Source organism: Cetorhinus maximus, chromosome 8 (genome assembly GCF_964194155.1).
Source record: "Cetorhinus maximus chromosome 8, sCetMax3.hap1.1, whole genome shotgun sequence".
In the NCBI taxonomy this organism is placed as follows: Eukaryota; Metazoa; Chordata; class Chondrichthyes; order Lamniformes; family Cetorhinidae; genus Cetorhinus; species Cetorhinus maximus.
Window position 1 is genome coordinate 10,201,129 of NC_135886.1, and position 27,753 is coordinate 10,228,881.

A 27,753-nucleotide genomic window follows, 5' to 3' on the forward strand; every position below is an offset into this window, starting at 1 on the left:
TTTTAAAAGAGACTGACTCTCCAACACTAAAATTGGGAGTGTGTAAGTTGGCTATCATTGAAGTGTGGAGGTTTATCCCAATTAATTACTCTGTTCTTTCTCCACAGTCTCCCTGCTAAAGAATCTGAAACATGCAAACATTGTCACTCTGCATGACATCATTCACACTGACCGCTCACTCACCCTTGTCTTTGAATACTTGGTAAGACATCAAACTGGGGAAACTCACTCGCAATCTTTCTTTTCATTCTAAAATAAGTTTTCTTTTGAAGTTCTGTCCTCAATACAGTGTCAGTTTTGCACCAGTGTCTCATCAAATACTCCCAGAGCAGGTACAACACAAGTTAGATACAAGGCAAAAATTCCTCTACACTGTCCCTCTCAAACACTCCCAGGACAGGTACTGCCCAGGGTTAGATACAAAGTAAAGTTCCCTCTACACCGTCCCCATCAAACACTCCCAGGACAGGTACAGCTCAGGGTTAGATACAAAGTAAAGTTCCCTCTAAGCTGTCCCCATCAAACACTCCCAGGACAGGTACAGCATGGCATTAAATAAAGAGTAAAGCTCCCTCTACGCTGTCCCCATCAAACACTCCCAGGACAGGTACAGCCCAGAGTTAGATACAAAGTAAAGTTCTCTCTACACCGTCCCCATCAAACTCTCCCAGGACAGGTACAGCTCAGGGTTAGATACAGAGTAAAGCTCCCAATATACTGTATCAGTCTTGGTTCAGTGAGTGGCACTCTTGCCTCTGAGTCAGAAGGAGTATGGGTTCAAGCCTGACTATAGAGACTTACATATATAATCTAAGCAGTTTGTCCTGATGGAGTGCTGCCCTGTTGGAGGACCCACCTTTCAGATGAGATGTTTAACTAAAGTCACTCTCAAGCGAATGTAAAAGACCACATGCCATCATTTAGAAGATGAGCAGGAGATTCATTCCTCCTTCAATATCTCTAAATGACCTGATCATTGTCACATCACTGTTTGAGGGAGCTTGCCATGTGCAAATTAGCTGCCAGTATTCCTACATTATGACAGTAATTACATTTCAAAAGTACTTAATTGGTGGGAAAGTTCTTTGGGACTTCCTGAGGTTGTGAGAAGTGCTGTAGAAATGTAAATCTTTGTTTGAATTAACCTTCCAAAAGTGAATTTTTAGGGGGTGTGGGAGTTGCAGAACTGACCTCCCACCACCAGATGACAGAGTATCCGTTTGTTTTGCAGGACAGTGACCTGAAGCAGTACATGGACAATTGCGGGAACATCATGAGCATGTACAACGTCAAGGTGGGAGGAATTTCCAGTTGCTTGTTTGAGGCACTGAAAAGAGTTCAAGATAGAGAGCAGAGCTCAAGATTCTGTCCGACAAAGTTTACCTGTAGGCTGCCGGGTTGCTTATTCTGGTTGGATCTATTCCTGGAGGCTCCATCACATGAACTCCCCCTGTGAATGACCCCAGTCCCCACACACTCACCATTGGTCCATCCTTTGGACATTCCGAACCAATTGGAAAAGGAACAAACTCCGTCACCTGATTAGGTTAATCTTGACTGTCACTGAGATCCCTAATATTTTGATCATGATGTTTAAAAAAATTCTTTCACTGGGTGTGGGTGTCACTGGCAATTAAAGGCTAGCATTTGTTGCCCATCCGTAACTGAGTGGCTTGCTTGGCCAATTCAGAGGGTAATCAACCACATTGCTGTGGGTCTGGAGTCACATGTAGGCCAGACCAGGTAAGGACGACAGATTTCCTTCCCCCAAAGGACATTAGTGAACCAGAAGGGTTTTTATGACAATCGATGATAGTTTCATCTTTTGTTCCATCCAACTGTGTCTTGAAACTCTTTCGAGTTATCAACAGTCACAGATTGCAACTCTTTCGAGTACAATCATAGTTCTTGGTTTCCGGGAGTGGGACATGAACCCACAACCCTCTGATTCAAAGGCGAGGGTGCTATGAACTGAGGCACAGCTGACACCTCGATGATAGTTTCATGGTCGCCATGACTGAAACTAGTTTTCAATTCCATAATTATTAGTTAATTGAATTTAAATTCCACCAGCTGCCATGAAGCCCTGTCCCCAGAGCATTAGCCTGGGCCTCTGGATTACTAGCCCAGTGACTTTACCACTATGACGCCCCACCATTCCCCCCACCCCGGAACCAATGAGAGTGTTCGAAGGAAATTAAATGAATAAAAATTTCTATAATGCCCCCTACGCTTGCAAGCAAAGTCCTGGAAATTGACTGTCAATTCCTGGAGAACCTGGGAACATTCTAGTTGAACCCAAGCGTTCAATCTTTTTTATTAAGCAGCTGAGTTACTGAGCAACCTGTCTTGGAAATTTCCAAAATGTTGACAAGGCACCGAAAGTCCATTTGCTTTGAAGTAGATTTCTATTTTCTTCCCCGCTCATGCTGAGCCTCGTGATCTGGGAGCAATAATTGGAATTAATGTTTAATGAAATTTCATCTTCAGTAAAGCAGATTTTCAAAACTCAAAGCCTCACCCAGTCCCACCCCTCGAGTTGTGTGTCTTTATCCAGGTCTCAGTAATGCAATAATGTGGTGCCCTTTGTGCTGCAAATGTTGCTCTAAAATATTCCAGGATTGTTGGCTAATCCTGTTGAGCTAATGCATGACAAATCGACATGCGTTTGCTTTAAATAATTAATTGGAGAGAACGAGTTGAAACCAATTGTATAGTTTTTGAAGGAAAGAAATGAGGAAAAGATCTTCCGTAACTTGCAGCTTTTGTATGATCCTATTATGTTCCTGTAAATTAGCCTGGGCCAAATCCTGTTCACTTCTCACTTCTCACTTCTGCGCTTGCTGACCTACACTGACCTGGGTCCAACATTGTCCAGGTTTTAAAATTTTCATCTGCTTTCAAATCTCGACAAAAGATTGGAATGGACCAGATCACAACACTTCCTAAATGGCAAAAAAACAGAAAATGCTGGAAATACATTATCTGATGAAAGGTCATCGACCTGAACTGTTAACTCTGTTTCTCTCTCCACAGAAGCTGTCTGGCCTGCTGAGTTTTTCTGGCGTTCTCTGACGTTATTTCAAATTTCCAGCATCCGCAGGAGGTTACCTTTGTACTTTCCAAATGGTAGATGCTGGGTACATGGTTGGAGTTCTCGATTTTAAAATTCCCACCCTTGTTTTCAAATCCCCCCCTTGGCCTCACCCCTCCCTAGCTCTGTAATCTCTACCAGCAGCATAACCCACCAAGCTTCACCGAATTTTGGTCCTGTTTTCCATCGTTCCAACATTGGCGGCTGTACCTTCAGCTGCCTGGGCACTAACCCCTGGATTTTCACCCCTAAACCTCTCCACTTCGCTACCTCTTTCTCATCCTTTAAGATGCCCCTTAAAACCTACCTCTTTGACCAGGCTTTTGATCGATCACCTGTCCTAATATCTCCTTCTGTTACTTAGTGTCAAATTTTGTTTGGTTATATTCCCGTGAAGTGCCTTGGGACATTTTACTATGTTAAAGGGGCTGTACAAAGTCAAATTATTGTAATAGATACACAGACACATTACCATGGGTGAAAAGATGCTACAAGAGGCTTCTTGTTGTGGAAGATGAATCTGCAAACGGTTTTGCTAAGATTTTTACGACATTAATTTTCTCTTTCCTGCATTATTTTAAAATTTATTTTCAGTATTTTGCCCTCATTCCTCCCATATGAGAGACGGGGCTTGATTTTCAATCTGCGATCAGGAACCCGATGTCTGAATAATTTCCGGGGCCTCATCCTGCATAGCATCTGAATTGTTCACGAGTCACATTCCTCAAATGTGAGCTCAGCACCCAATGAGTAGCACCGAGTGTTACCAGGGGGGGCGGGAGCTGCCTGCAGAGCACGAGCATCAAAGGCAGACAGCAGCCATGATGGAGCCTGCCACTTCATTGCGCCTTGGAGGGCCAGCAGCCTCGCCGAGCACAAAAGTAACCAAACGGCATAACTGAGAAGTATGGTGCCCAATTGGGTAGAAAACCCTCAAGTGCCAAAATTTCTCTTATTTAAAAAAAAATCACTTCATTCATCCCAGCATTGCATCCGACAGTTGTGCATTAGTATGCATCAGACTGTTCTGCCTCGGCAATTTACGAATTGAAAATTGACTTCTGGCCCCCCCTTTCCCGTTAACGAGCTCCTTATGGAGGAGGCCACTGCTCCCAGGTCACCCCATGTGCTGGTAAACTGTTTGTTGGACCTCAGGAGACATCGCGATCCTGTGCAACCACTGAGAGGAAACTGTAAGGACAGCTTTCCCACTGTCTCCCTAACCAAGGAACGATGTAATCAACTGTAGCACCGCTTGGATGAGATCAGCAGAAGGAAGCTAACCTCTGACCTCATTGTTCTAAATGTCTCTTTTAGAAGCTTCCTCTGACCCACTCAGTTGTACCAAAGTCACTACAAAGTCAATAAAAAGGTATGAAACCGGACAGACCACCCGGCATCAACCCAGGCCCCGGAAACGATAATGGCAAACTCAGCCCTGTTGACCCTGCAACGTCCTCCTTAACACCTGGGGGCCTGTGCCAAAGTTGGGAGAGCTGTCTCACAGACTAGTCAAGCAACAGCCTGACATAGCCTTCCTCACAGAATCATACCTTACAGATAATGTCCCACTCATAACCATCACAATCCCTGGGTATGTCCTGTCCCATTGGCACAGTGATATACAGTCAGGTGGGTGTTGCCCTGAGAGACCTCAACATCGAAGCCGGAGGCACGAAGTCTCATGGCATCAGGTCAAACATGGGCAAGGAAACCTCCTGCTGATTACCACGTACCACCCTCCCTCAGCTGATCAATCAGTGCTCCTCCATGTTGAACACCGCTTGGAAGAAGCATTGAAGGTGGCAAGGGCGCAGAATGTACTCTGGGTGGGGGAATTCAATGTCCATCACCAAGAGTGGCTCGGTAACACCACTAGAGACTGAGCTAGCCGGTCCTAAATGACATAGCTGCTAGACTGGGTCTGTGGCAGGTGGTGAGGGAACCAGCAAGAGGGAAAAATGTACTTGACCTCATCCTCACCAACCTGCCTGCCACAGATACACCTGTCCATGACAGTATCAGTAAGAGTGACCACCACACAAAGTTGTTGTGGAGACGAGGTCCCTCCTTCAGATTGAGGATACCCTCCATCGTGTTTTGTGGCACTATCACTGTGTTGAGTAGGATAGATTTCAAACAGATCTAGCAACTCAAGACTGGGCATTCATGAGGCGCTGTGGGCCATCAGCAGCAGTAGAATTATACTCAACCACAACCTGTGACCTCATGGCCTGGCATATCCCCCACTCCACCATTACCATCAAGCCAGGGGATCAACCCTGGTTCAATGAAGAGTGCAGGAGGACATGCCAGGAGCAGCACCAGGCATAGCTAAAAATGAGGTGTCAACCTGGTGAAGCTACAACACAGGACTACTTGTGTGCCAAACAGCATAAGCAGCAAGTGATAGAAAGAATTAAGTGATTCCACAACCAACAGATCAGATCTAAGCTCTGCAGTCCTGCCACATCCAGTCATGAATGGTGGTGGACAATTAAATAACTCACTGGAGGAGGAGGCTCCACAAATATCCCCATCCTCAATGATGGAGGAGCCCAGCACATCAGTGCAAACGATAAGGCTGAAGCAATTGCTACAATCTTCAGCCAGAAGTATCGAGTGGATGATCCATCTCAGCCTCCACTGGAGGTCCCCAGCATCACAGATGCCAGTCTTCAGCCAATTCAATTCACTCCACGTGATATCAAGAAATGGCTGAAGGCACTGGATACTGCAAAGGCAATGGGCCCTGACAATATTCCGGCAATAGTACTGAAGACTTGTGCTCCAGAACTTGCTGCACCCCTAGCCAAGCTGTTCCAGTACAGCTACAACACTGGCACCTACCCGGCTATGTGGAAAATTGCCCAGGTATGTCCTGTACACAAAAAGCAGGACAAATCCAACTTGGCCAATTACTGCCCCATTAGTCTACTCTCCATCATCAGTGAAGTAATGGAAGGGGTCATCAACAGTGCTATCAAGCAGCACTTGCTTAGCAATAACCTGCTCACTGATGCTCAGTTAGTGTCCCACTAAGCCCTCTCAGTTTCTACCTCATTGCAGCCTTGGTTCAAACATGGACAAAAGAGCAGTACTCCGGAGGTAAGGTGAGAGTGACTGCTCTTGACATCAGGGCAGCATTTGACCGAGTGTGGCACCAAGGAGCCCTAGCAAAACTGGAGTCAATGGGAATCAGGGGGCAAACTCTCCACTGGTTGGAGCCATACCTAGCACAAAGGAAGATGGTTGTGGTTGTTGGAGGTCATCTCAGCTCCAGGGCATCACTGCAGGAGATCCTCAGGGTAGTGTCCTTGGCCCAACCATCTTCAGCTGCTTCATCAATGACCTTCCTTCCATCATAAGGTCAGAAGTGGGGATGTTTGCTGATGTTTGCACAATGTTCAGCACCATTCACGACTCCTCAGATACTGAAGCAGGCCATGTCCAAATGCAGCAAGGCCTGGATAATATCCAGGCTTAGGCTGACAAGTGGCAAGTAACTGGCAAGTGCCAGGCAATGTCCATCTCCAACAAGAGAGAATCTAACCATGGTCCCTTGACATTTTTTAGCATTATCATCAATGAATCCCCCACTTTCAACATCCTCGGGGTTACCATTGACCAGAAACTGAACTGCACTAACCATATAAATACTATGGCTATAAGAGCAGGTCAGAGGTTAGGAATCCTGCATCCCCTGACTCCCCAAAGCTTGTCCACCATCTACAAGGCACAAGTCAGGAATGTGAAGGAATACTCTCCACTTGCCTGGATGAGTGCAGCTCCAACAATACTCAAGAAGCTCAACACCATCCAGGACAAAGAAACCCATTTGATTAGCACCACATCCACAAACATTCACTCCCTCCACCATTGACGAACTATGGCAGCAGTGTCTACCACCTACAAGATGCACTGCAGGAATTCACCAAGGCTCCTTAGGCAGCACCTTCCAAACCCTTGACCACTACCATCTAGGAGGACCAGGGCAGCAGACACCACCACCTGGAGGTCCCCCTCCAAGTCACTCACCATCCTTACATGGAAATATATCGCTGTTCCCTCACTGTCACTGGGTCAAAATCCTGGAACTCCCTCCCTAACAGCACTGTGGGTGTACCTACACCACAGGGACTGCAGCGGTTCAAGAAGGCAGCTCACCACCCACCTTCTCAAGGGCAATTAGTTATGGGCAATAAATGCTGGCCCAGCCAGTGAAGTCCACATCCCGTGAATGAATAAAAAAATAAGCAGCTCCACCTCTAGCCCCGTCTGAGATTTTCATGTTGAAAACATCTTGTTCTTTCTCTCCCCTTGTGATTTTAAAAACTATTTGATTATTAGAAAGGACTGGACATTTTGAAAGAAAAATGTGTGTGGAGGGAAGACGAGGACATACAGTGGAATTCTGCTGTAGAGTGACACAGAGGGGTTGTAGCCACATATTGCTTTGTGACATAATGAAACTGGGTTGCGGGGTGGGGGTGGGGGGAGGAGGGGGTCCAAAACTAGGGGCCGTAAACCTAAACTAAATCCAAGAAGGAATTCAGGGAAAAAAAAACTTCTTTCCCGGGAGAGTGGTGAGAATGTGGAACTCGCCACCACATGGAGTAGTTGAGGCGAATAGCATGGTTACATTCAAAGGGAAGCTGGATAATCACACGAGGGAGAAAGCAATGGGAGGATATGCTGAGGGGGTGAGATGAGTCGGGTGGGAGGAGACTTATGTGGAGCATAAACATTGGCATTGAGCAGATGGGCCGAATGGTCCAATTCTGTGCTGTAATCTGTGACCCGATTCTTCTATGGAAGAATCAAGAGGGACTTAAATCCAGTTTAATATTCATACGATGCAGCTGGTGTTCAAAGAGTGTTCAAAGTACCTGTTTGAGGTGACTGGCCCCTTTTAAATGGAATTGAAATTGTGGTCCTTTGATGTAAATAGGATTCTGATTGCCATTTTAGGTTGGAACTAGTTTGGAAACTGCACCTTATGCACCCTGAACAATTCCACAATGCCATGAAACTTGGAGAGACTTTGAAGGCCAAATATAATTTTAATTTAATTTATTTTAGTTTAAATGATATAATTATAATTGGGGCCTCAGAGAAGCCCTGGCGCCAAAAATAATCTGTTGCCATAGCAGATGCCATGCAACTCTGTCCACCAGATCATGTAATCTCCTGCCCAACCTCTGCAATTTATTTTGGTGCACCACTTGATCATGCCTCAGACCAGCCCTGAGGCTTCAGTGCAGGTGAGATGAACCAGGATCACCTACATTGTCTAATTCACCAAGGCTCCTTCATCAGCACCTTCCAAACCCAAGACCACTACCAGCTGGAAGGACAAGGGCAGCAGGTAGTTGGGAACACTACCATCTGGATGTTCCCCTCCAAGTAACTCACCATTCTCACTTGGCAATATATCGACGTTCCTTCCCACATGGAATGTGGGGATTAATCATCACCCTCCCCCACCACCTCCCCTGCCTGGTCCATTGGCCAAAAGTCAAAATTGACCCCATAGAGATTTTAAGAAGGGGCGGTAGGATAATATGTTTATAATAATTTTAGCGCAGAAACAAAATGAAAGAAAGCATGATATGATGCTTCTGTTGATGTAGATATTCATGTTCCAACTATTGAGAGGATTGGCCTATTGCCACAAGAGGAAAGTTCTGCATCGAGACCTGAAGCCACAGAACCTGCTCATTAACGAACGAGGAGAATTAAAATTAGCTGATTTCGGTAAGTCTTTTTTTCCATCTTCTTTCAAGATAGTATTCGCTTTTTTATGTTTTGTCCATATCATTAAACCAAGAGATTAAGACCAAGAGTGGGCGAATGCAGAGTTGGGAAATTCCCTATCTTTCCTGTGGCAGCTGCACTTGAAAGCAGGATGTTCACTCAGGGAGTAGCTGGTAACGACTGTATTTGGCTAAGGAGATGGAATCAAAGGCTAGGCTTGCAGTGTACTGGCTATCAATGGGTGGAAAGCCTTACCCACTGCAGGGGAGTGTCCCAGAGAGTGCCCGCGGCCTGTGTGCACAGGTTAGTATTGTAGAGATTGCCAAGGCGAGATGCTTTATGGGAAAAGCTAAGTGACGGTCCATAGCGCAGGACATTACTAAATTTGTAAAGAATGATAGCTGGAATCCAAAGGTTAAATTATGATGAGAGATGATAGAGTAGATGAAGAAAAACTATTTCTGCCGCTCGGGGAGTCTAAGACTAAGAGGGCATAGACTAAAAATTGCAGCCAGACCTTTACAGGAGTGAACTTAGAAAACACTTCTACAAGGAACGGATGGCAGACATTTGGAGCTCTCTTAGCCATGCTGGGTTAATTATCAATTTTTAATCTGAGATTGACAGATATTTGTTAACAAAAGGTATTAGGAGATATGGGGCAAAGACAAAGTAAATGGAGTTAGGTCACAGATCAGCCATGATCTCATTGGCTGATGGTATTGGCTGTCGGGTTAAATGGCCTAATTCTGTTCCGATAGGTGAAATTTTAATTCATTCACAAATCACCCACTTCCACAAAGTTAAAATTGGGCCTTATTATTGAGTTCCTCTTGGAGACGTTGGGTCAGCTCAGGACAGAGAGACTAGATGAGACTAAATTTGGGTCTTATATGTTTGTAGGTGGAAGAAGGAAAGGAAAACTGAAGGATGTTCAGGAAATGTCCATAGGTCAGCTGTGTTCAGATCCTGGCAACTCACCTCAGCAAGGAAATTGACCTCGGAGGGGGTGCAGCACAGATTTACTAGGCTGATACTGGAACTAAAAAGGTTAAATAATGGGAACATCGTCCCAAGAGTTTGGCTTATATTCTCTCACCTACAGAAGATTAAAGGGTGATTTGATTGAAGTATAAGATGACGGAAGGAGTTGATAGGGTAGAAAGGAAGAAACTTTGGTGGGAGAGTCCAGAACAATGGAGAAATAACCTTAAAATTAGAGACAGGCAGTTCAGGTGTGGTGTCAGAAAGCACTTCCTCACACAAAGGGTAATGGAAATCTCGAAGTCTCTGTCCTGAAAGCTGTTGATGCTGAAATTATTATGTCTTTGTTATGTAAGAGCATTAAAGGGATAGAGAACTACAGCAGGTAGGTGGAGTTAAGATACAGATCAACCATGACCTAATTGAATATGGAATAGGCTTGAGAGGTTGACTGTCCTTTCTCATATTGTTATGTCTTCTTGGTAACTATTGTTAGTCTTCTCGGGGAAGAATTTGAACAGAAAGAAGGGTGTGATGAGCTTTCATTTCAAACAGGAAGGGTATTTAGGATGACACATCTGAAACCTGTGAAGAAAAAGGGATAAAACTTCAGAGGATTAGACTGACCAGGATTTCTTCTTCTTTTTCTTGAGTTCCCTGCATGAAGACAGGTTCTTGGTGATTATTCACCAAACCACCAATCATCGCCAAAGTGCAATGATTTTTTACTATGGGTAGGTGAGGAGGCAGGCCCAACTGGAACAATTAACTAACAAGGGGGTCAAAGGTTATTGGGGGTAGGTGGAATGTGGAATTGAGGCCGCAATCAGATCAGCCATGATGGCGGAGCAGGCTCGAGGGGCTGAATGGCCTACTCCTGCTCCTAATTTGTATTTCGTATATGATGGGTGTAGACAGATGAACATGCACTTCCCCTCTTATACTCTTAACTTTAAAATCCAACCTGAATCTGTCTGGGTGGAGAAAATGGTCAAGGATCATAACTCAGTATGTCTTGGTATCTTTTTAACAATTTAGTGTACCACCAATAACTTACAAACATTCATAACCTGCTCCCTTCAAGATAAATCAATACTTACAAACCCTGTTTCTAGAGCTTCTGAACAGCACCCATCCTGCCGATTACTCAGAGGAGCACGTTTCCATGTATGTGGTTGATCAATCCCACCCGCAGTTAACCCTGCAAGTCGCTGCTCTGTCCTTAAACACGCATTTCTTAAAGTGCAAAAATTGCACCTGTGACACAGCTTGACACAAAACCCTCTTTTGGTTGTACCACCTTAAATCTTGCAACAACCCCACATCCTGGGTTCGTGAATAGTCCATTAACATATGAGGTGTTTTGATGGGGAAGACTCTGGCTTATCAGCATCATCAAATTGATGAATAAGTTTAGTCCTAATGAAACAGTTTTTGGGATTAGCATTTCCAAGAGATTTGGAACTGGAACTCACAGCTCATTAGCTTGTAAGCGATATTTGTGGCTCTACATTTAGCCACAGGAGTTCAATGGTCGAGATAAGTCACTTAGTTCTGGATAGACGCAGCCCAGTGTGTGGTCTGACTGCACCTGCCATCTCTTGACTAGTGTGTTCATGAAGCCATTTCATTTCGCCTCTGTTTCATTTCAAAGATTTTTTAAAAATCCAGTCCCAAACCCTTGTGAAACCCTGGGATATAAAACTTGGCCAATTTCTGACAACTGTCCATTACAAACAACCTTTATTTTCAGTACCATCGCTTGAGCTTTAAATGTTGGTTCCCTTTTAGCTGAATGCCTTCTTGCTGAAGGACTGGTTACATGGGGATTGAATCCCGTGCTGTTAGCGTTAATCCACACGCTAGCCGTCTAGCCAACTGAGCTAATCGGCCCCCACTGACCAGGATAGTGTTAGTAAAATAGGAACAAAGAGTTGAGGACTAGACATGAGTGAAAGGTCACCTATCACATGCCAACATTTCTCACCTGTGCCAATATAGGTCATTGTAGAATACGCCAATAGTTAGCGACTGGAGATGGCCACTGTTGTTGATGTAAATTGTAAACAAGCAATATGTTTGAATGTCAGCTTGTAATCTGTATAGATGGCTACTGTGGAGAAAGTAATTTGGGTTGAAATGCAAATGAGTACCACAGTGTGTGCAAAGAATTTAGAGGATCGGCTGTTGAGTACAATACCAGTAGATTGATAACCAAGAAGCTAAGACAAACTGTAGTCGATGGTACCTTCCAAATCTACAACCTCCACCACCTAGAAGGGTAAGGAAGCAAGCGCATGGGAACATCACCACCTCCAAGTTCATTTGGAAATATATTGCCTTTCCTGGGTCAAAACCTTGGCGCTCCCTACCTAACAGCACTCTGGGAGAACCTTCACCACATGGACTGCAGTGGTTCAAGAAGGTAGCGGCTCAGTACCACCTTCTTAAGGGACAATTAAGGATGGACAGTAAATGCTGGGCTTGCCGGCAACACCCACATCCCAAGGATGAATTAGCTTAATTCCCCCATTATTTTTTATTCATGCATGGGGGTGGGAATTGCTGGTTAGGCCAGCATTTATTGCTGAGTTCTTGAACCATTGCAGTCCATGTGGTGTAGGTTCAGGGCATTTCAGATTCTACCACATTGCTGTGGGTCTAGAGTCACATGTAGGCCAGACCAGGTGAAGATGGCAGATTTTCTTCTCTAAACGACATTAGTGAGCCAGATGGGTTTTTGTGACAATCAACAATGGTTTCATGGTCATCATCAGACTTCTAATTCCAGGTTTTTATTGAACTCAAATTCCACTATCTGTCATGGTGGGATTCAAACCCCAGTCCTCAGAGCATTACCCTGGGTCTCTGAAGCACCAGTGACAATATCACTACACCATTGCCTCCCCAAATACTCTGCTGTGGGAATAAATACCCAAGTGAAGCTAAACCTTATCCCATGAGGGAAGAGGGGGGGAGAGGGGTGGGTGGGGGTTAAGCAGGAAGGAGAACCATCCCTGGTGAATCCTTCTGGTGGTTAATATGGAGCGGAATTAATGGACACTGGCAGGTTAACCTCCTTATCCCAAAATGTTTATAACCTAATCAAGATCTAATCAAGAAAAATTAAACTGTGTATGGTAGATGGACTGTGAGATTCAGTAACAAGTACAATTACCACATTCAAACAGAATTAACTGTTTCCCTTTCAGGTCTGGCTAGAGCAAAATCTGTTCCCACAAAAACCTATTCAAACGAGGTAGTAACCTTATGGTACCGACCCCCAGATGTCCTCATGGGATCCACGGAATACTCGACACAAATCGACATGTGGTGAGTGATTAGCAGAAAATAAAAATATTTACATCTCTCCAAACCACCAGATTTTACTGACAAGGCATTTTCAGTAATCAATGGGATACGATCAATACCTGTCCAGATAACAGACATTAATTCAATTCCTTCCTATCAAAGACTCAGATTTATATAGCACCTTTCACCACATCCCAAAGTGCTTTACAGCCAAAGTATGTTTTTGAAAGTGGAGTTCGTGTTGTAATGTAGGAAATATGACAGCCTATTTGCACACAGCAAACTCCCACAAACAGCAATGAGATAATGACCAGATAAGTTGCTTTGAGTGATGTTGATTGATGGATAAATCATGGCCTGGACGCTAGGGATAACTCTACTCTTCTTCAAAATAGTGCCACACAATCTTTCACATCTACCTCAAAGATAGAATGTCTCATCTGAAAGACAGCATTTCCAAGAGTGCAGCATTCTTCATTACTACACTGGGAGTGTCAGCCTACATTTGTATGTTCAAGCCTCCAGAGTAAGACTTGAACCCACAATCTGCTGACTCAGGTACCCATGAGCTAGTTAACGACACTTAACTGTGTTGGTGTCTCAAGACCTAAACATAGGACTCATTCTCCCCCTCCCACAATTCACTGCACTGTATTTTGTATATGAGACACTGTGAAAGATGTGGCTGAGTTGTACTAACACAACTGACCAGATGATGTTAACTTGGAATAAATTGCCCTTTTTGTTAGGGTGCATAGGAACATAGGAACAGGATATTCACCCCACCATGTTGATCAGCTATTCAGTTAGATCCTGGTTGAACTGTATCTTAGCTCCAGCTACACAACTTTGTTCCCTAACTCTTAATATTTACATAAATACATCAATCTGAATTTTGAAATGTTCAGCTGATCTCCAGTTTCAACAGCTATTTTTTGGGTGGGGGGTGTGGGGAGATGGGGAGAGAGTTTCAGATTTGCACTACCCTTTGAGTGAAGAAATGCCTCCTGACATCATCCCTACGAAGGCCTGTTTTTAATTTTTATGTCTCCTTGTTCTGGGCTTTCCACCAGAGGAAGAAGTTTCTCTCTATCCACTCTGACAAATCAGAGGAGCTACTTCACCATCTCCATAGGCAGTATTTTTTTTACATTCGTTCACGGGATGTGGACGTCACTGGCAATGCCAACATTTATTGCCCATCCCTAATTGCCTTTGAGAAGATAGCGATGAGCCACCTTCTTGAATCTCTGCAGTTTATGTGATGTGGGTACACCCACAGTGCTGTTAGGAAGGGAGTTCCTAACCCAGCATCTGTGAAGGAACGGCGATATGTTTCCAACTCAGGATGGTGTGTGAGCTGGAGGAGAACTTGCAGGTGGTGGTGTTCCCATGTATCTGCTGCCCTTGCTCTTCTAGGTGGTAGAGGTTGTGGGCTTGGAAGGTGCTGTTGAAGGAGCCTTGGTGAGTTGCTGTGCTGATACTGCTGCCACTGTGCACTGGCGGTGGAGGAAGTGAATGTTTAAATTGGTGGATGGGGTGCCGTTCAAGCGGGCTGCTTTGTCCTGGCTGGTGTCGAGCTTCTTGAGTGTTGTTGGGGCTGTACTCATCCAGGCAAGTGGAGAGTATTGGATCAAACTCCTGACTTGTGCCTTGTAGATGGTGGAGAGGCTTTGGGGAGTGAGGAGATGAGTTACTCACCACAGAATTCATAACCTCTGATCTGCTTTTGTAGCCACAATAATTATATGGCTGGGCCAGTTCAGTGTCTAGTCAATGATAACCCCCCAGGATGTTAATGGTGGGAATTCAGTGATGGTAATGCCATTGAACATCAAGGGGAGATAGCTGAATTCTTTCACGTTGGAGATGGTCATTGCCTGGCACTTTGTGGCACCAATATTACTTGCCACTATCGGTCTAAGCCTGAATGTTGTCCAGGTCTTGCCACATATGAGCATAGACTGCTTAACTTTGAGGAGTCGCGCATGGTGATGAACATTGTGCAGTCATCAGCAAACTCCACCACTTCTGGCCTGATGATGGAGGGAAGGTCATGCTGATGCAGCTAAAGATGGTTGGTCTTAGAACACAACCCTGAGGAACTCGACACTCTCCAGCCTTCCAGCCTCAACATCGAGTTCAACAAAGTCAAATCATAACCTCTGCCTTCTTTTTGTTTCATGCTTCTTTATTTTTGCTGGTTCATTCTTTTCTCATTTCTTTCTTTATCCCTTCACTTTGCATTCGGACAGCTGCTATTCAGCCATTCATACCTCGTCTGGACATACCTTTTGTTTCTTTATCTGCCCTGTTACCACTCCCTTCGGCTTTTTTTTACCATGAAGCCTTTGGCCATTTAATTTGTCCTGCCCTCCAGCCTATCACAGACCTTTCCTTTTGTCCGACCCTCTTCCTCTTTCATCTGCTCAAAGCCTATTACATCTTATCTCTCCTCAGTTCTGATGAAAGGTCATTGACCTGAAACTCTGTTTCTCCCCACAGCTGCTGCCTGACCTGCTGAGTAATTCCAGCATTTTCTGCTTTTAATTCTTATGTCAGATTCCGGGGTTACTGAGCACCTGTTTACAGATAGCTGTTCTCCAAAAGGTCAGGTTTATCACACTTGTTAGCCTTCGTGAAATTTACAACAACTTGAATGTTTACTTCACATAGCGTGGCGCAATATTACAGCCCTGATCTTTTTAAATTCTAAGTTATTTTGCACAGTTACAGCGACAGAGGGGGCACAATGCTTTTGGTATTATCAACAGCATGGCACTGCTTAGTGTGTTGTAAATCAGCACTGTGGGTGTACCTACACCACATGGACTGCAGTGGTTCAAGAAGGCAGCTCACCACTACCTTCTCAAGGGCAACTAGGGATGGCCAATAAATGCTGGCCCAGCTAGTGAAGCCCACATCCCGTGGATGAATAAAAAAAAAAATCCCTGAAATCCATGCAATATTAACCTATACAGTCGTTTGGTAATACAGAACTTGAGTGTTGCTGAAAAAAGAGACATTTTTTGTCAAAGCTTTTCACCGTGCACTCATCAGGACAAGTCGCAAGAAAATACCAATGTCAGGGGAAACAACACATTTATACTATAAATTGATTGGCAAGTGGACTCTGATTGATAGAGGCATTGCCATGGAGAATGCACTATTTGATTGTGACTGACAGTTAACTGCCAAGCATTGTTTGAAATTTAAACCAGGCAGCTTGACTCTGATTGGTCAAGACATTGCCCTGGGGAATGAACCATATGTCCAATATGTAAGCCGTACGTCCCAAAGACTGACGAACCATATCAAACAGCATGTCCCTTCCACTGTTCGCAACAGGCAAAGTACGGACCATACCCACCAGCCTGTGCTTGCAAAACTCAAAACACAGTGTCCAACGTTAGATGTGACTCCGCAATTGGACAACATTTGCTAAATAATTGTCTGTGTGCTAAGAATTACGCTGACAACCAATTTAAGATTGGCAGTCGGGTTCGCAGTATGGCACATTTGCGAGTACTGGAAGCTACATATGTTAATACACAGGGCCCTGTTCTTTGCAGACAGAAAGAGCATGTACACTCATTGTGCCTGTTACTGCTAAACAAAATATGTGGTTCATTCCCCAGGGAAATGACTTGACCAATCAGAGTCAAGCTGCCTGGTTTAAATTTCAAACAACGCTTGGCAGTTAATTGTTAGTCACCATCAACTGGTGCATTCTCCATGGCAACATCTCTACTAATCAGAGTCCACTTGCCAACCAATCAGCACTCTCTTCTTATATAGTATAAACATGTTGTTTCACCTGACATTGGTATTTTCTTGCTAATTGTCCTGATGAGTGCAAGACGAAAAGCTTCTGCAAAAAATGCCCCTTTTTTCAGCAATAGTCAATATTAGCCTACTGTAATCTAAGCCTGTAGCAATGAATGGACCTGCGCTGATTCTGTTATTGTTAATAGTTCTGTCCTAGACTGAAATTGTTAAAGTATGTAGATCTGCTCTAAACTGAGACTGTCCCAATGAGTAGCTCTGAAGTAGACAGACAGTCATGGAGTTATAGACCTACTCTGGACTGTCGCTATTACAATGCATAGCTCTGTTCTAGATTTAAGACCATTGTATATGTGATAATCTCAATCTCAATTGTTCTATGCTCAATATTTCCAGGGGAGTTGGTTGTATTCTATATGAAATGGCTGCTGGAAGGCCTTTGTTCCCTGGGTCCACAGTGAAGGAAGAATTACACTTAATTTTCAGGCTTTTAGGTGAGTGGAGTATTGACGTACTGTGATTGAGACACCAAAAATATACCAAGCCCCTGATGCTGACACGATAAGCACGCCTAGAGTTTAGCAATCAGCGTTAACACATTCACGATGAAGAGATTAGTTAAGCTGAAGGCTGTCATTAAGAAAAACAATTAAGCTGTAAATGTCATTACAAAATATAACCAACAATAACTTATATTTATATAGCACCTTTAATGTAATGAAACATCCCAAGGCGCTTCATAGGAATATTATAAAACAAAGCATGACACCGAGCCACACAGGAAAATATTAGGTCGGATGACCAAAAGCTTAGCCAAAGATGTACGTTTTAAGGAGTATCTTAGAAATGGAGGTAAAGTGGTGGAGAGGTGTAGGGAGGGAATGCCAAAGCTTTGGGCCTAGGCAGCCGTAGGCATGGCCGCTAATAGTGGAGCAATTATAATTGAGAATGCACAACAGGGTAGGATTAGAGGAGTGCAGATATCCCGGAGGGTTGTGGGCTAGAGAAGATTACAAGGTTTAGGGAGGACAAGGCCATGGAGAGATTTGAAAACGAGGATTTTAAAGTCAAGATTGGGAGCCAATGTAAGTCAGTGAGCACAAGGTTAATAGGGGAACTGGGGGCTTGCTGCGAATTAAGACATGGGCAGCTGAGTTCTGGATGACCTCAAATTTATGGAGGGTAGAATATTGAAGACCAGCCAGGAATGCATTGGAGTAGTGGAGTCTAGAGGTAACGAAGGCATGAATGAGGGATTTCAACAGCAGATTAACTGAGACAGGAGCAAAGTCATGTGATGTTATAGAGGTGGAAAGATGGAGCTAGGTCTTACTGATGGCACGAATTGTGTTTGGAAGCTCCTCTTGGGGTCAGATATGACACCAAGGTTATGAATAGGTTATTTTAATTGCAGACACTTGCCAGGGAGAGGGATGCAGTCAATAGCTAGGATCAACCTTGTCTTAAAATCCAGTCTCCATTGATAAATACGGAATGGATAACACAGCTCAGCACCTCATTCAATAAACACTTTGTTGTGCAGTTACTTTTCTTTATTTTAAACATGAGTCCTACAAATGTCGTTTCAGGTACTCCAGCAGAAGACACATGGTCGGGAATAACATCCAATGAAGAATTCAAAGCTTATAATTTCCCTTATTACCGACCCCAACCAATGATACACCATGTTCCCAGGTACTCTGGTAAACCATCCTTCTTATTTTCCCCTAATTGTAAATCATCTATTACATACTTACTTACAGCACAGCAAAAGGCCATTCTACCCAATAGGTCTAAACTATTATTTATGTTCTGCAAGTGCATCTTCCCACTCCCTTTACTTCATCTCTACCAAACAATAAATCCTTCTATTCCTTTCTCCCTCATCTATTTATCAAGCTTCCCTTCAAATGCTGTACGCCTCACCCACTCTATGTGGTAGCAAATTCTACATTCTCATCACTCTCTGGGTAAGGAAGAATTTTGTATTAGATTTATTAGTGACTATCTTACATTTATGGCTTCTACATGTGGAAGTATTTTCTTTATGCCTACCCAAGAGAACACCTTCATAATTTTAAACACCTCTATTAGACCACTTCTTAATTGCCACTTTTGTAGAGGAAAGACCCCTATTTACTGTTGCCGTCTCCCAATTCCCCCTCTTTATTCATGTCCTCCCCCAGCTCCATTTACTGGTGACCTCCCACAGTATCTGGTGCTGTCCTATTTCCCCTTGTGCCTCATACTAAGTTTAGGTAGCTCACCAGCATTGGCCTTCAATGCAAGCCTAGGCTGTAGGCTCTTCAACCATGGACAGAATCATTTTTAGTCCCAACCCTGACCCTCCAGTCCGAGTCTCACAGTTGTGGACGTCCTTCTCGTTATTTCACTGGCTTCAGGAGCAAGAACCCAGTTGCAGCAAGTATTGAATGTAGCAAGGCCACACTGCACAAGATCTGCCATAATGGTCAGATCACGATGAGAGCTGTGCTGTGTGCAGCGGCTGACTTTATTAACTTCAAACTGTTTATACCAGAGAAAGAAATAATTACACCTGTAGTATTCTGTTTAGAACTGGCAGCGGGGGAGGTGGGGGCAGGGGGAGGTAGAACCTGGCTTACGCAGCTGTGCGTGATAGTGAAGCATGTATTAAATGTATTACAATATCCATAGGGGTGTTAGCTGTGGCTCAGTGAGTAGTGTCTGAGTCAGGAGGTTATGGGTTCAAGACCCACTGCTGAGTCTTGAGCACACAAGTCTAAGCTGGCACTCCAGTGCAGTAACTGAGGAAGTGCTGCGCTGTCAGAATTGCTGACTTTCAACAAAACATTAAACTGATGCCTCACTTGCTTCTCATCTGGGTGCTGTTCTTCATTAAATAGATTGCGTTTCTAAGCTATTTTAATGCAGCAATGGCAGATTTATTTTAGATGGGTTGACACTGGCAGTAAAACCTGGACTAAGGAATTTCAGATCATATTTTAAGTGTCCATCTGTCAATATTGGCAGTAATTACTCCCAGGCTATGATAACATTGTTGAAAAAAGAGAGATGTCAAAGCTTTTCATCTTACACTCATCAGGACCCTTTGCAAGAATAAGGGGAAAACAACAATTTAAAAAGTATGTGAAGAGAATGCTGATTAATCGGCAAGTGGACTCTAATTGTTAGAGGCATTGCCGTGGAGAATGCACTAGTGATGGTGACTGACAGTTAACTGCCAAGCATTGTTTGAAATTTAAACCAGGCAGCTTGATTCTGATTGGTCAAGGCATTGCCCTGAGGAATGAGTCAGCGAATGGCTGTCACTTATTTTGTTTCACTGAAACAGGCGCAATGTGTGTACATGTTCTTTCTGTCTGCAAAGAACAGAGCCCTGTGCAAAATATTGCGGATGTTGGAAATCTGAAATAAAAACAGAAATTGCTAGAAAAACTAATTTTCTGTTTTTACTCCTAGACTGTGTTTATTTAAATAATTATCTATGGCAAGAATTCAAGCTCCTCGTCTCGCTGTAAGTGTTTTAATTTTTGTGTTTTGTTTCTAGGCTGGATGCTGAAGGACTAGATCTTTTTGCCAACCTTTTATTGGTAAGAAGCTAAATAATTGAATTAATTACAAATGGATTCCTCTTTAAAGGATGAATTGTCATGGCAATGTGTTTTACAAGTTGCTTTATTTCCTATGTCTCTCTGTAGAGGAGAATGTAATGATGCAATTTTTAACCATAGTGATAATTGTTATTTTTATTCATTAACATGATGTGAGCATTGCTGGATAGGCCAGCATTTATTGCCCATCCCTAATTGCCCCTTGAGAAGGTGGTGAGCCGCCCTCTTGAACTGCTGCAATCTGTGTGTTATAGGAACACCCACAGTGCTGTTAGGGAGGGAGTTCCAGGATTTTGACCCAGCGACAGTGAAGGAACGGCGATATATTTCCAAGACAGGATGGCGAGTGGCTTGGAGTTTCCCATGCAGGTGGTGGTGTTCCCCATGCGCCTGCTGCCCTCGTCCTCTTTAGGCGGGAGAGGTTTTAGATTTGGAAGGTGCTGTCAAAGAGCCTTGGTGAGTTGCTGCAGTGCATCTTGTAGGTGGCTCTAAAGGAGACCAACCCCAGTTTCTGTCGTCTCTCCACGTAACATCTTCCCCGTTCACACTGAGGTCTAAAGGCTTTAGCTGAGCTGCACAGAGAAAGGCAGGTTAAGCCACAAGCCCTGAAGAATTGCAGAATCTCCTTTGGAGCTTCAACATTCAGAGGCAAGGAAAGAAACAGCGAGAAATCATGGCTGGAAAATGCCAAGTGTGCGGAGAAGCTGCCTCCTGCTGTGCCACTGAACCACATTATTGGCACTGTTGGCAAGTGCAGCAAAGTATCGGATTATTCTGCTGTACTTTGAGGTTTCCGCTCCTGGTGATCATGACTCAATTTCTTGCAAGGCTGCAGGGAAGTCAAAACATTTTAGTAGTGTGTTTATGTTTGAGGCCTTATTAGATACAGACTTACTTAATTGAAGGCTTGTGTTTTCCTTTTGAACTATCCTGTTTTGACTTAAGTTGTGGCAAGTTAAAATGCAGGCTTTGCTAGTGGAACCTGACTGACATTTCAATTGATTTCTCTGTGTCAGTACGAGGCCAAGAAGAGGATTTCAGCCGAGGATGCTCTCCAGCACCTTTATTTCAAGAACCTAGGAGAAAGAGTGCACTTTCTACCAGACAGTGAGTTCCTTCTCAATGTGGGATCCTTTCCCTCTCTGTGCCAGGCCCCCATGTTTTGGTGTTAAGCTACCTAGTGCTTTCAGAGCTCTGCTGTTGTCACTTGGGAAAATTCCACCCTACTTGAGCACAAGGGCTAACGCTAAGACGTGTTTACACAAAACCATCAGCTGTGACCTAGGGGCAGCTCTCTCATACCTCTGAGGCAAAAGGCTGTGAGCTCAAGCGCCACTCAAGTGACTTGAGCATAAAAGCTCGACTGAGGCTTGCAGTGCAGTATTTAAGGATTTCTGCACTGTCGGAGGTGCCATCTTTTGGATGGGACATTAAACTGAGGCCCTGTCTGCCATTTCAAGTTAACACAAAAGATCCTACTGCACTGCTGAAAAAAGTTCTCCACTCAACCAACATCACTAAAATCGGATATTCTGGTCATTAATGCCTTCACATCTTTCTCAAAGTGTGGAGCCCAGGATTATGCACAATACTCCAGTTGAGGCCGAACAAGTGTTCTATAAAGGTTCATCATAACTTCCTTTTTTTGCACTCTATGCCTCTATTTATAATGTCCAGGGTGCCGTTTGCTTTATTAACCACTTTCTCAATCTGCCCTGCCATCTTCAACGATTTGTGCATATATACCCCCAGGTTCCTCTGTTCCTGCAACCCTTTTAGAATCGTACGCTTTATATTGTCTCTCTTTGTTCTTCTTACCAACATGAATCACTTCAAACTTCTCTGCATTAAATTTAATCTGCCTTGTGTCCACCCATTTCCAACATCCAGTCTATGTCCTCTTGAGGTCCATCACTATCCTCCTCACAGTTTGCAATACTTCCAAGTTTTGCCACAAAGGCAAATTTTGAAAGTGCCCTGTACACCCAAGTCTAGGTCATTAATATATAATCAAAAAAAGCAGTAATCTACAACCGGCCCCTAGGGAACATCAATATACCTTCCTCTAGTCCGAGAAACAACCGTTCACCACTATCCCGTTTCCTGTCACTCAGCCAACCTCACCCACTGTCCCTTTTATTCCATGGGCTTCCAATTAAACTTCAGAATTGGCTGTAAAGCGCTTTGGGATGTCCTGAGGTGATGGAAATCGTTACGTAAGTACAAATCTTTCTTTCTCTCTCCAAGCCAAAGTGGCTGACCGCCCTCCATCCATGTTCAGGCACTTTTACTGTGGAGAATGGGTACAAAATGACATTTTGAGCAATAGAATTCCCTGCCCAAGATCCCCTAATGGTCTCGATCTGCCAACACAGACTGTAGTAGCTAAAAAATGTTTTTCTGGGGCTCATCTGAGCGCCTCCCAATGACCCCTGATTGATTTCAAAAGTTTAAAGCCTTTCAACTCAGAAGATAAATCTAAGGTAACTGACATCCTCTTGCATCTATTAACTTTAGGAACATAGGAGTTCAGAAGAATGAGGGGGGATCTCATAGAAACCTATCAAATTCTAACAGGACTAGACAGAGTAGGTGCAGGAAGGATGTTCCCGATGGTGGAGGAGTCCAGAACCAGGGGTCACAGTCTGAGGATATGGGGTAGACCATTTAGGACTGAGATGAGGAGAAATTTCTTCACCCAGAGAGTGGTGAGCCTGTGGAATTCGTTACCACAGAAAGTAGTTGAGACCAAAACATTGTATGTTTTCAAGAAGGAGTTAGATATAGCTCTTGGGGCGAAAGGGATCAAAGGGTATGGGGAGAAAGCGGGAGCAGGCTATTGAGTTGGATGATCAGCCATGATCATAATGAATGGCGGAGCAGGCTCGAAGGGCCGAATGGCCTACTCCTGTTCTTAGTTTCTATGTTTCTATAGGATTATATTCGCTGGAGGAACAGGAGGAGGCCATTCAGCCTCTCAAATCTGTTCCTCCATTCAGTTAGCTCATGGCTGATCTGTACCTCAACTCCATTAACCTGCCTTGATTCTGTGACCCTTACTACCCGCCCCTAACAAAAACCTATCAATCTCAGTTTTGAAATTTTCAATTGTCCCTCAACCTCAACCTTTGAGGGAGAGAGTTCGAGATTTCCATGACCCTTTGTGTGAAGAAGTGCTTTCTGACATTAAACCTGAAGGGATAGCTCAAATTTTAAGGTTATATCCCCTTGTTCTAAATTTTCCCACCAGAGGAGATGGTTTCTCACTATCGATCCAATTAAAACCTTTGCTCATCTTAAACACCTCAATGAGATTGCCCATTAATCTTCTTTACTCAAGGGGATACAAGCTTCATCTATGCAACTGGCCCTTGTAATTGTACCCTTTTAGTCCACCTGTCATTTTTTTCAGTAAACATATGCGGGGAAGGGTGGGGGATTGTTCTTCCATTGTACCTGGTGCTTGTTTACCCTTTTCCCTGCTGAGTCCAAACTCCCTCTGTCCGAGGTTACACATGACAGGCTCAGAACATGCACCTCCCCCCACCCATCCCCCACGGGAAATCCACTTCCGCTGTTTTAAGCAAAATTACAGATTATGATTCATTTTGCAGTTTTAAAAACAATTGAATACAAAATCCCTTTTACTAACAATACCAAACAGACAGATCGTCCTGTACACATGTTATAATGAGGGCCTAGAGTTACAAATATAATGTTACTAAACCGTTCTGGTTAAATCAACACTCAATTCACAGCTTTCACTCAGTGTTCCATCTCCTCCTTTGAACACGATTTCAATCGTCGTGAAGCTTGTTCTACTCTATTGTTTCTGTTCTTTCTTAGAACCACATAAATAAACCAAATGTGGCTGGCCAAACTGTTTAAAATACTTTTAGATGAACTATAAGATGCCTAAGTGTTATGTTTGACTTCTTGCCCAGGAGTATGCAGTCAGGCTGAGTAAGAATCAGATGAGGCCTTTAAGCTTTCTGCATTTGATAACTTGCCCATGCTCATAGTTCAGGTTTACTGGGGTTATAGTTTGGACAGTGTGAAATGGCTGATGATTCCTTATCACCCTTTTACACTATCGCAAATTTTCAAATTACATTATTCCCTGAAAGGGCTGCTGCAGGCAGATAAATCTACAATCAGCGTCATTAATGTGTTATGTTTTATAAATGGCTATATATATATTTTAAAAATCCATATATTTATATATTGAAACCACAATGATTACACTTCAAAAGTACTTCATTGTCTGTAATTGTCTGTAAGCTGCTTTGGGACATCCTGAGGTTGTGAAAGGGCATTGAAGCAACGGTGGGCATATATGGTTACTAGGGGAATAAAACTCTAATTACGAAGAGAAACTTGAAATACACGGACCATTTTCACTGGAGCAGAGCTGGCTAAGAGGAAATTTAATAGAGATTTTTAGCATTCTGAGGAGCATCGGAAATAGAAGCAGGTGTAGGCCATTCAGCCCCTTAAGCCTGCTCCGCAATTAAACTAGATCATGGCTGATTTCCTTCCTCAATGCCATTTTCCCATTACCATCCACATTTTCCTTGATATCTTTAATATCTAGAAATCTATCGATTTCTGTCTTGAATACACTCAATGACTGAGCCTCCACAGCCCCCTGGGGTAGAGAATTCCAAAGATTCACCACTCTAATGGTGGAGGAGGATTATTTCCTCTGCTAGGAGAGTCAGTGACAAGTGATCATTAAAGGTGATCTCACTAAAATAGGAGAGAGGTTAGGGGGAGTAAGCTCTTGAAAAGAAAGACTGCACTTACATAGCGCCTTTCACAGCCTCAGGCTGGCCCAAAGCAATTTACGGATCATTAAGTACTTTTGAAGTGTAGTCATTGTTGTAATGTAGGAAAAACAGCAGCCAATTTGTACACAGCAAGATCCCACAAACAGCAATGTGTTAATAAACAGGTGATCTCATTTTTAGTATGTTCGTTGAGGGATAACTATTGAACAGGACACGGGGAAAGCTCCCCTGCTCTTCTTTGACAAAGTGCCATGGGACCATTTACATCTACCCAAAAGGCAGAGGGGAAAAGATAAGAAAGCTTTACATTTATATAGCGCTTTTCATGATTACCGGATCTCTCAATGTGCTTTATAACCAGTGAAGTACTTTAGAAGCATTGCAATGTAGGAATTGAGGCAGACACTATGTACACAGCAAGGTCTCACAAATAGCAATGTGTTAAATGGCCAGATAATCTACTTTTGTGATGTTGATTGAGGGATAAATATTGGCCAGGGCACAACTCCCCTGCTCCTTGAAATAGTGCCTTGGGGTATTTAACATCCAGCCAAGCAGGTGGCACCTTGGTTAAGCATCGCACCTGATAGGCAGCATCTCTGGCAATTCAACACTCCCTTTGTTACTACATTGGAGTGTCAACCTAGATAGGGTGCTATGTTCCTGGAGTGGGGCTTGAACCCACAACCTTATGACTCAGAGGGAAGCATGCTACCCAACGACCTAAGGGTGACACTAATGAGAGTGGTGAGAATGTGGAACTTGGCACCAGAACTTGGCGTAGGCGCATTTAAGGGGAAGCTAGATAAGTGCATGAGGGAGAAAGGAATTGAGGAATTTACTGATAAGATTAGATGAAGTAAATGGAATGGGTGAAGGATAGTGTGGAGGATAAACAACAAGAAAAACATATTTATATAGCACCACCATCAAGGTAATGAAACATCCCAAGGAGAAAAACACTAGGAAACACTGAGTCACCTAAAGAGATGTTAGGTCAGATGACCAAATGCTTGCCTAAAAAGTGGGTTTTAAGGAGTGCCTTAAAGGAGGAAAGTGAGGTAGAGAGGCAGAGTGGAGAGGGTATTCCAGAGCTTGGAGCCTAGGCAATTGAAGGCATGGCCAGCAATGCTGGAGCGATGAAAATCAGGGATGTTCAGGAGGGCAGAATTAGATGAGTGCAGATATTTCAGAGGGTTGTAGGGTTGGAGGATATTACAGAGATAGGGGCGAGCGAGGCCATGAAGGGATTTCAAAACAAGGTCAAAAATTTTAAAATCAAGATGTTGCTTGACTGGGAGTCAATGTAGGTCACCGAGCCCAGGGGTGATAGAGAAATGGAACTTGATGCAAATTAAGGCAGTGGCCAGTTGGATCCTCCTTCTGTTCTGTAAATGTTATCTAATTCTACATCATCAACCCATGTGTTACTTAAGCAAATACTGAGGTCTCTGAGCAGTGAGGGGCAGTGCCCTGCAAACTGGCAGGAGAACATTCCATATTCGACCTTCCTGAACATGTGGGAACAATCTGGTGCACCATGGCCTTTCTCGGGACTCTGCTTTGGCCACAGGACGCTATGCAATTAAGTGTGATAGCACAAAGCAAACTCAGGTCGCTGAATCAAATTCTCATGTTTGCTTTCATTTTTCACTCCTATGTAGATATCAGTATTTTCACTTTGAAAGAAATCCAGTTGCAGAAGGACCCAGGTTACCGAGGGTCGTCATATCCCCAATCCGGTAAGTTTTGTGTGGGATATCAGCCCGGTGCAATGGTCAGCGAGACATTCATCAATGAGTAGTAAAGGAAAGTGCAGTGATTCAGTTTGAATAAAGCAAGGTATCAGTTGAGTTGAATAGCAGAGCCTCGAGATATTCCCTCAGTAACTGGGATCAGAACGCTGGTGTTTCCTGAATAATTGGGACCAGAGTGCTGGTGTTTCCTGAGTAACTGGGATCAGAGCGCTGGTATTCCCTGAGTAACTGGGATCAGAGCGCTGGTATTCCCTGAGTAACTGGGATCAGAGTGCTGGTGTTTCCTGAGTAACTGGGATCAGAGTGCTGGTGTTTCCTGAGTAACTGGGATCAGAGAGCTGGTGTTTCCTGAGTAACTGGGATCAGAGCGCTGATGTTTCCTGAGTAACTGGGATCAGAGTGCTGGTGTTTCCTGAGTAACTGGGATCAGAGTGCTGGTGTTTCCTGAGTAACTGGGATCAGAGTGCTGGTGTTTCCTGAGTAACTGGGATCAGAGTGCTGGTGTTTCCTGAGTAACTGGGATCAGAGTGCTGGTGTTCCTTGAGTAACTGGGATCAGAGTGCTGATTTTTCCTGAGTAACTGGGATCAGAGTGCTGGTGTTCCTTGAGTAACTGGGATCAGAGTGCTGATGTTTCCTGAGTAACTGGGATCAGAGTGC

General features: G+C 43.8%; 1 protein-coding gene across 1 annotated transcript in view; it reads left to right on the top strand.

The window, feature by feature from the left end:
• The window catches only part of LOC144683424 (cyclin-dependent kinase 18-like), a 108,878-nt gene that overhangs the window by 72,637 nt on the left and 8,488 nt on the right, over positions 1-27,753 (top strand). The window contains exons 7-15 of the mRNA XM_078546417.1: positions 108-202; positions 1,232-1,294; positions 8,728-8,851; positions 13,048-13,168; positions 17,330-17,427; positions 18,523-18,628; positions 20,484-20,526; positions 21,564-21,654; positions 27,002-27,079. Coding sequence (XP_078402543.1) covers positions 108-202; positions 1,232-1,294; positions 8,728-8,851; positions 13,048-13,168; positions 17,330-17,427; positions 18,523-18,628; positions 20,484-20,526; positions 21,564-21,654; positions 27,002-27,079 — 819 coding nt within the window. The remainder of the gene's footprint in view (positions 1-107; positions 203-1,231; positions 1,295-8,727; positions 8,852-13,047; positions 13,169-17,329; positions 17,428-18,522; positions 18,629-20,483; positions 20,527-21,563; positions 21,655-27,001; positions 27,080-27,753) is intronic.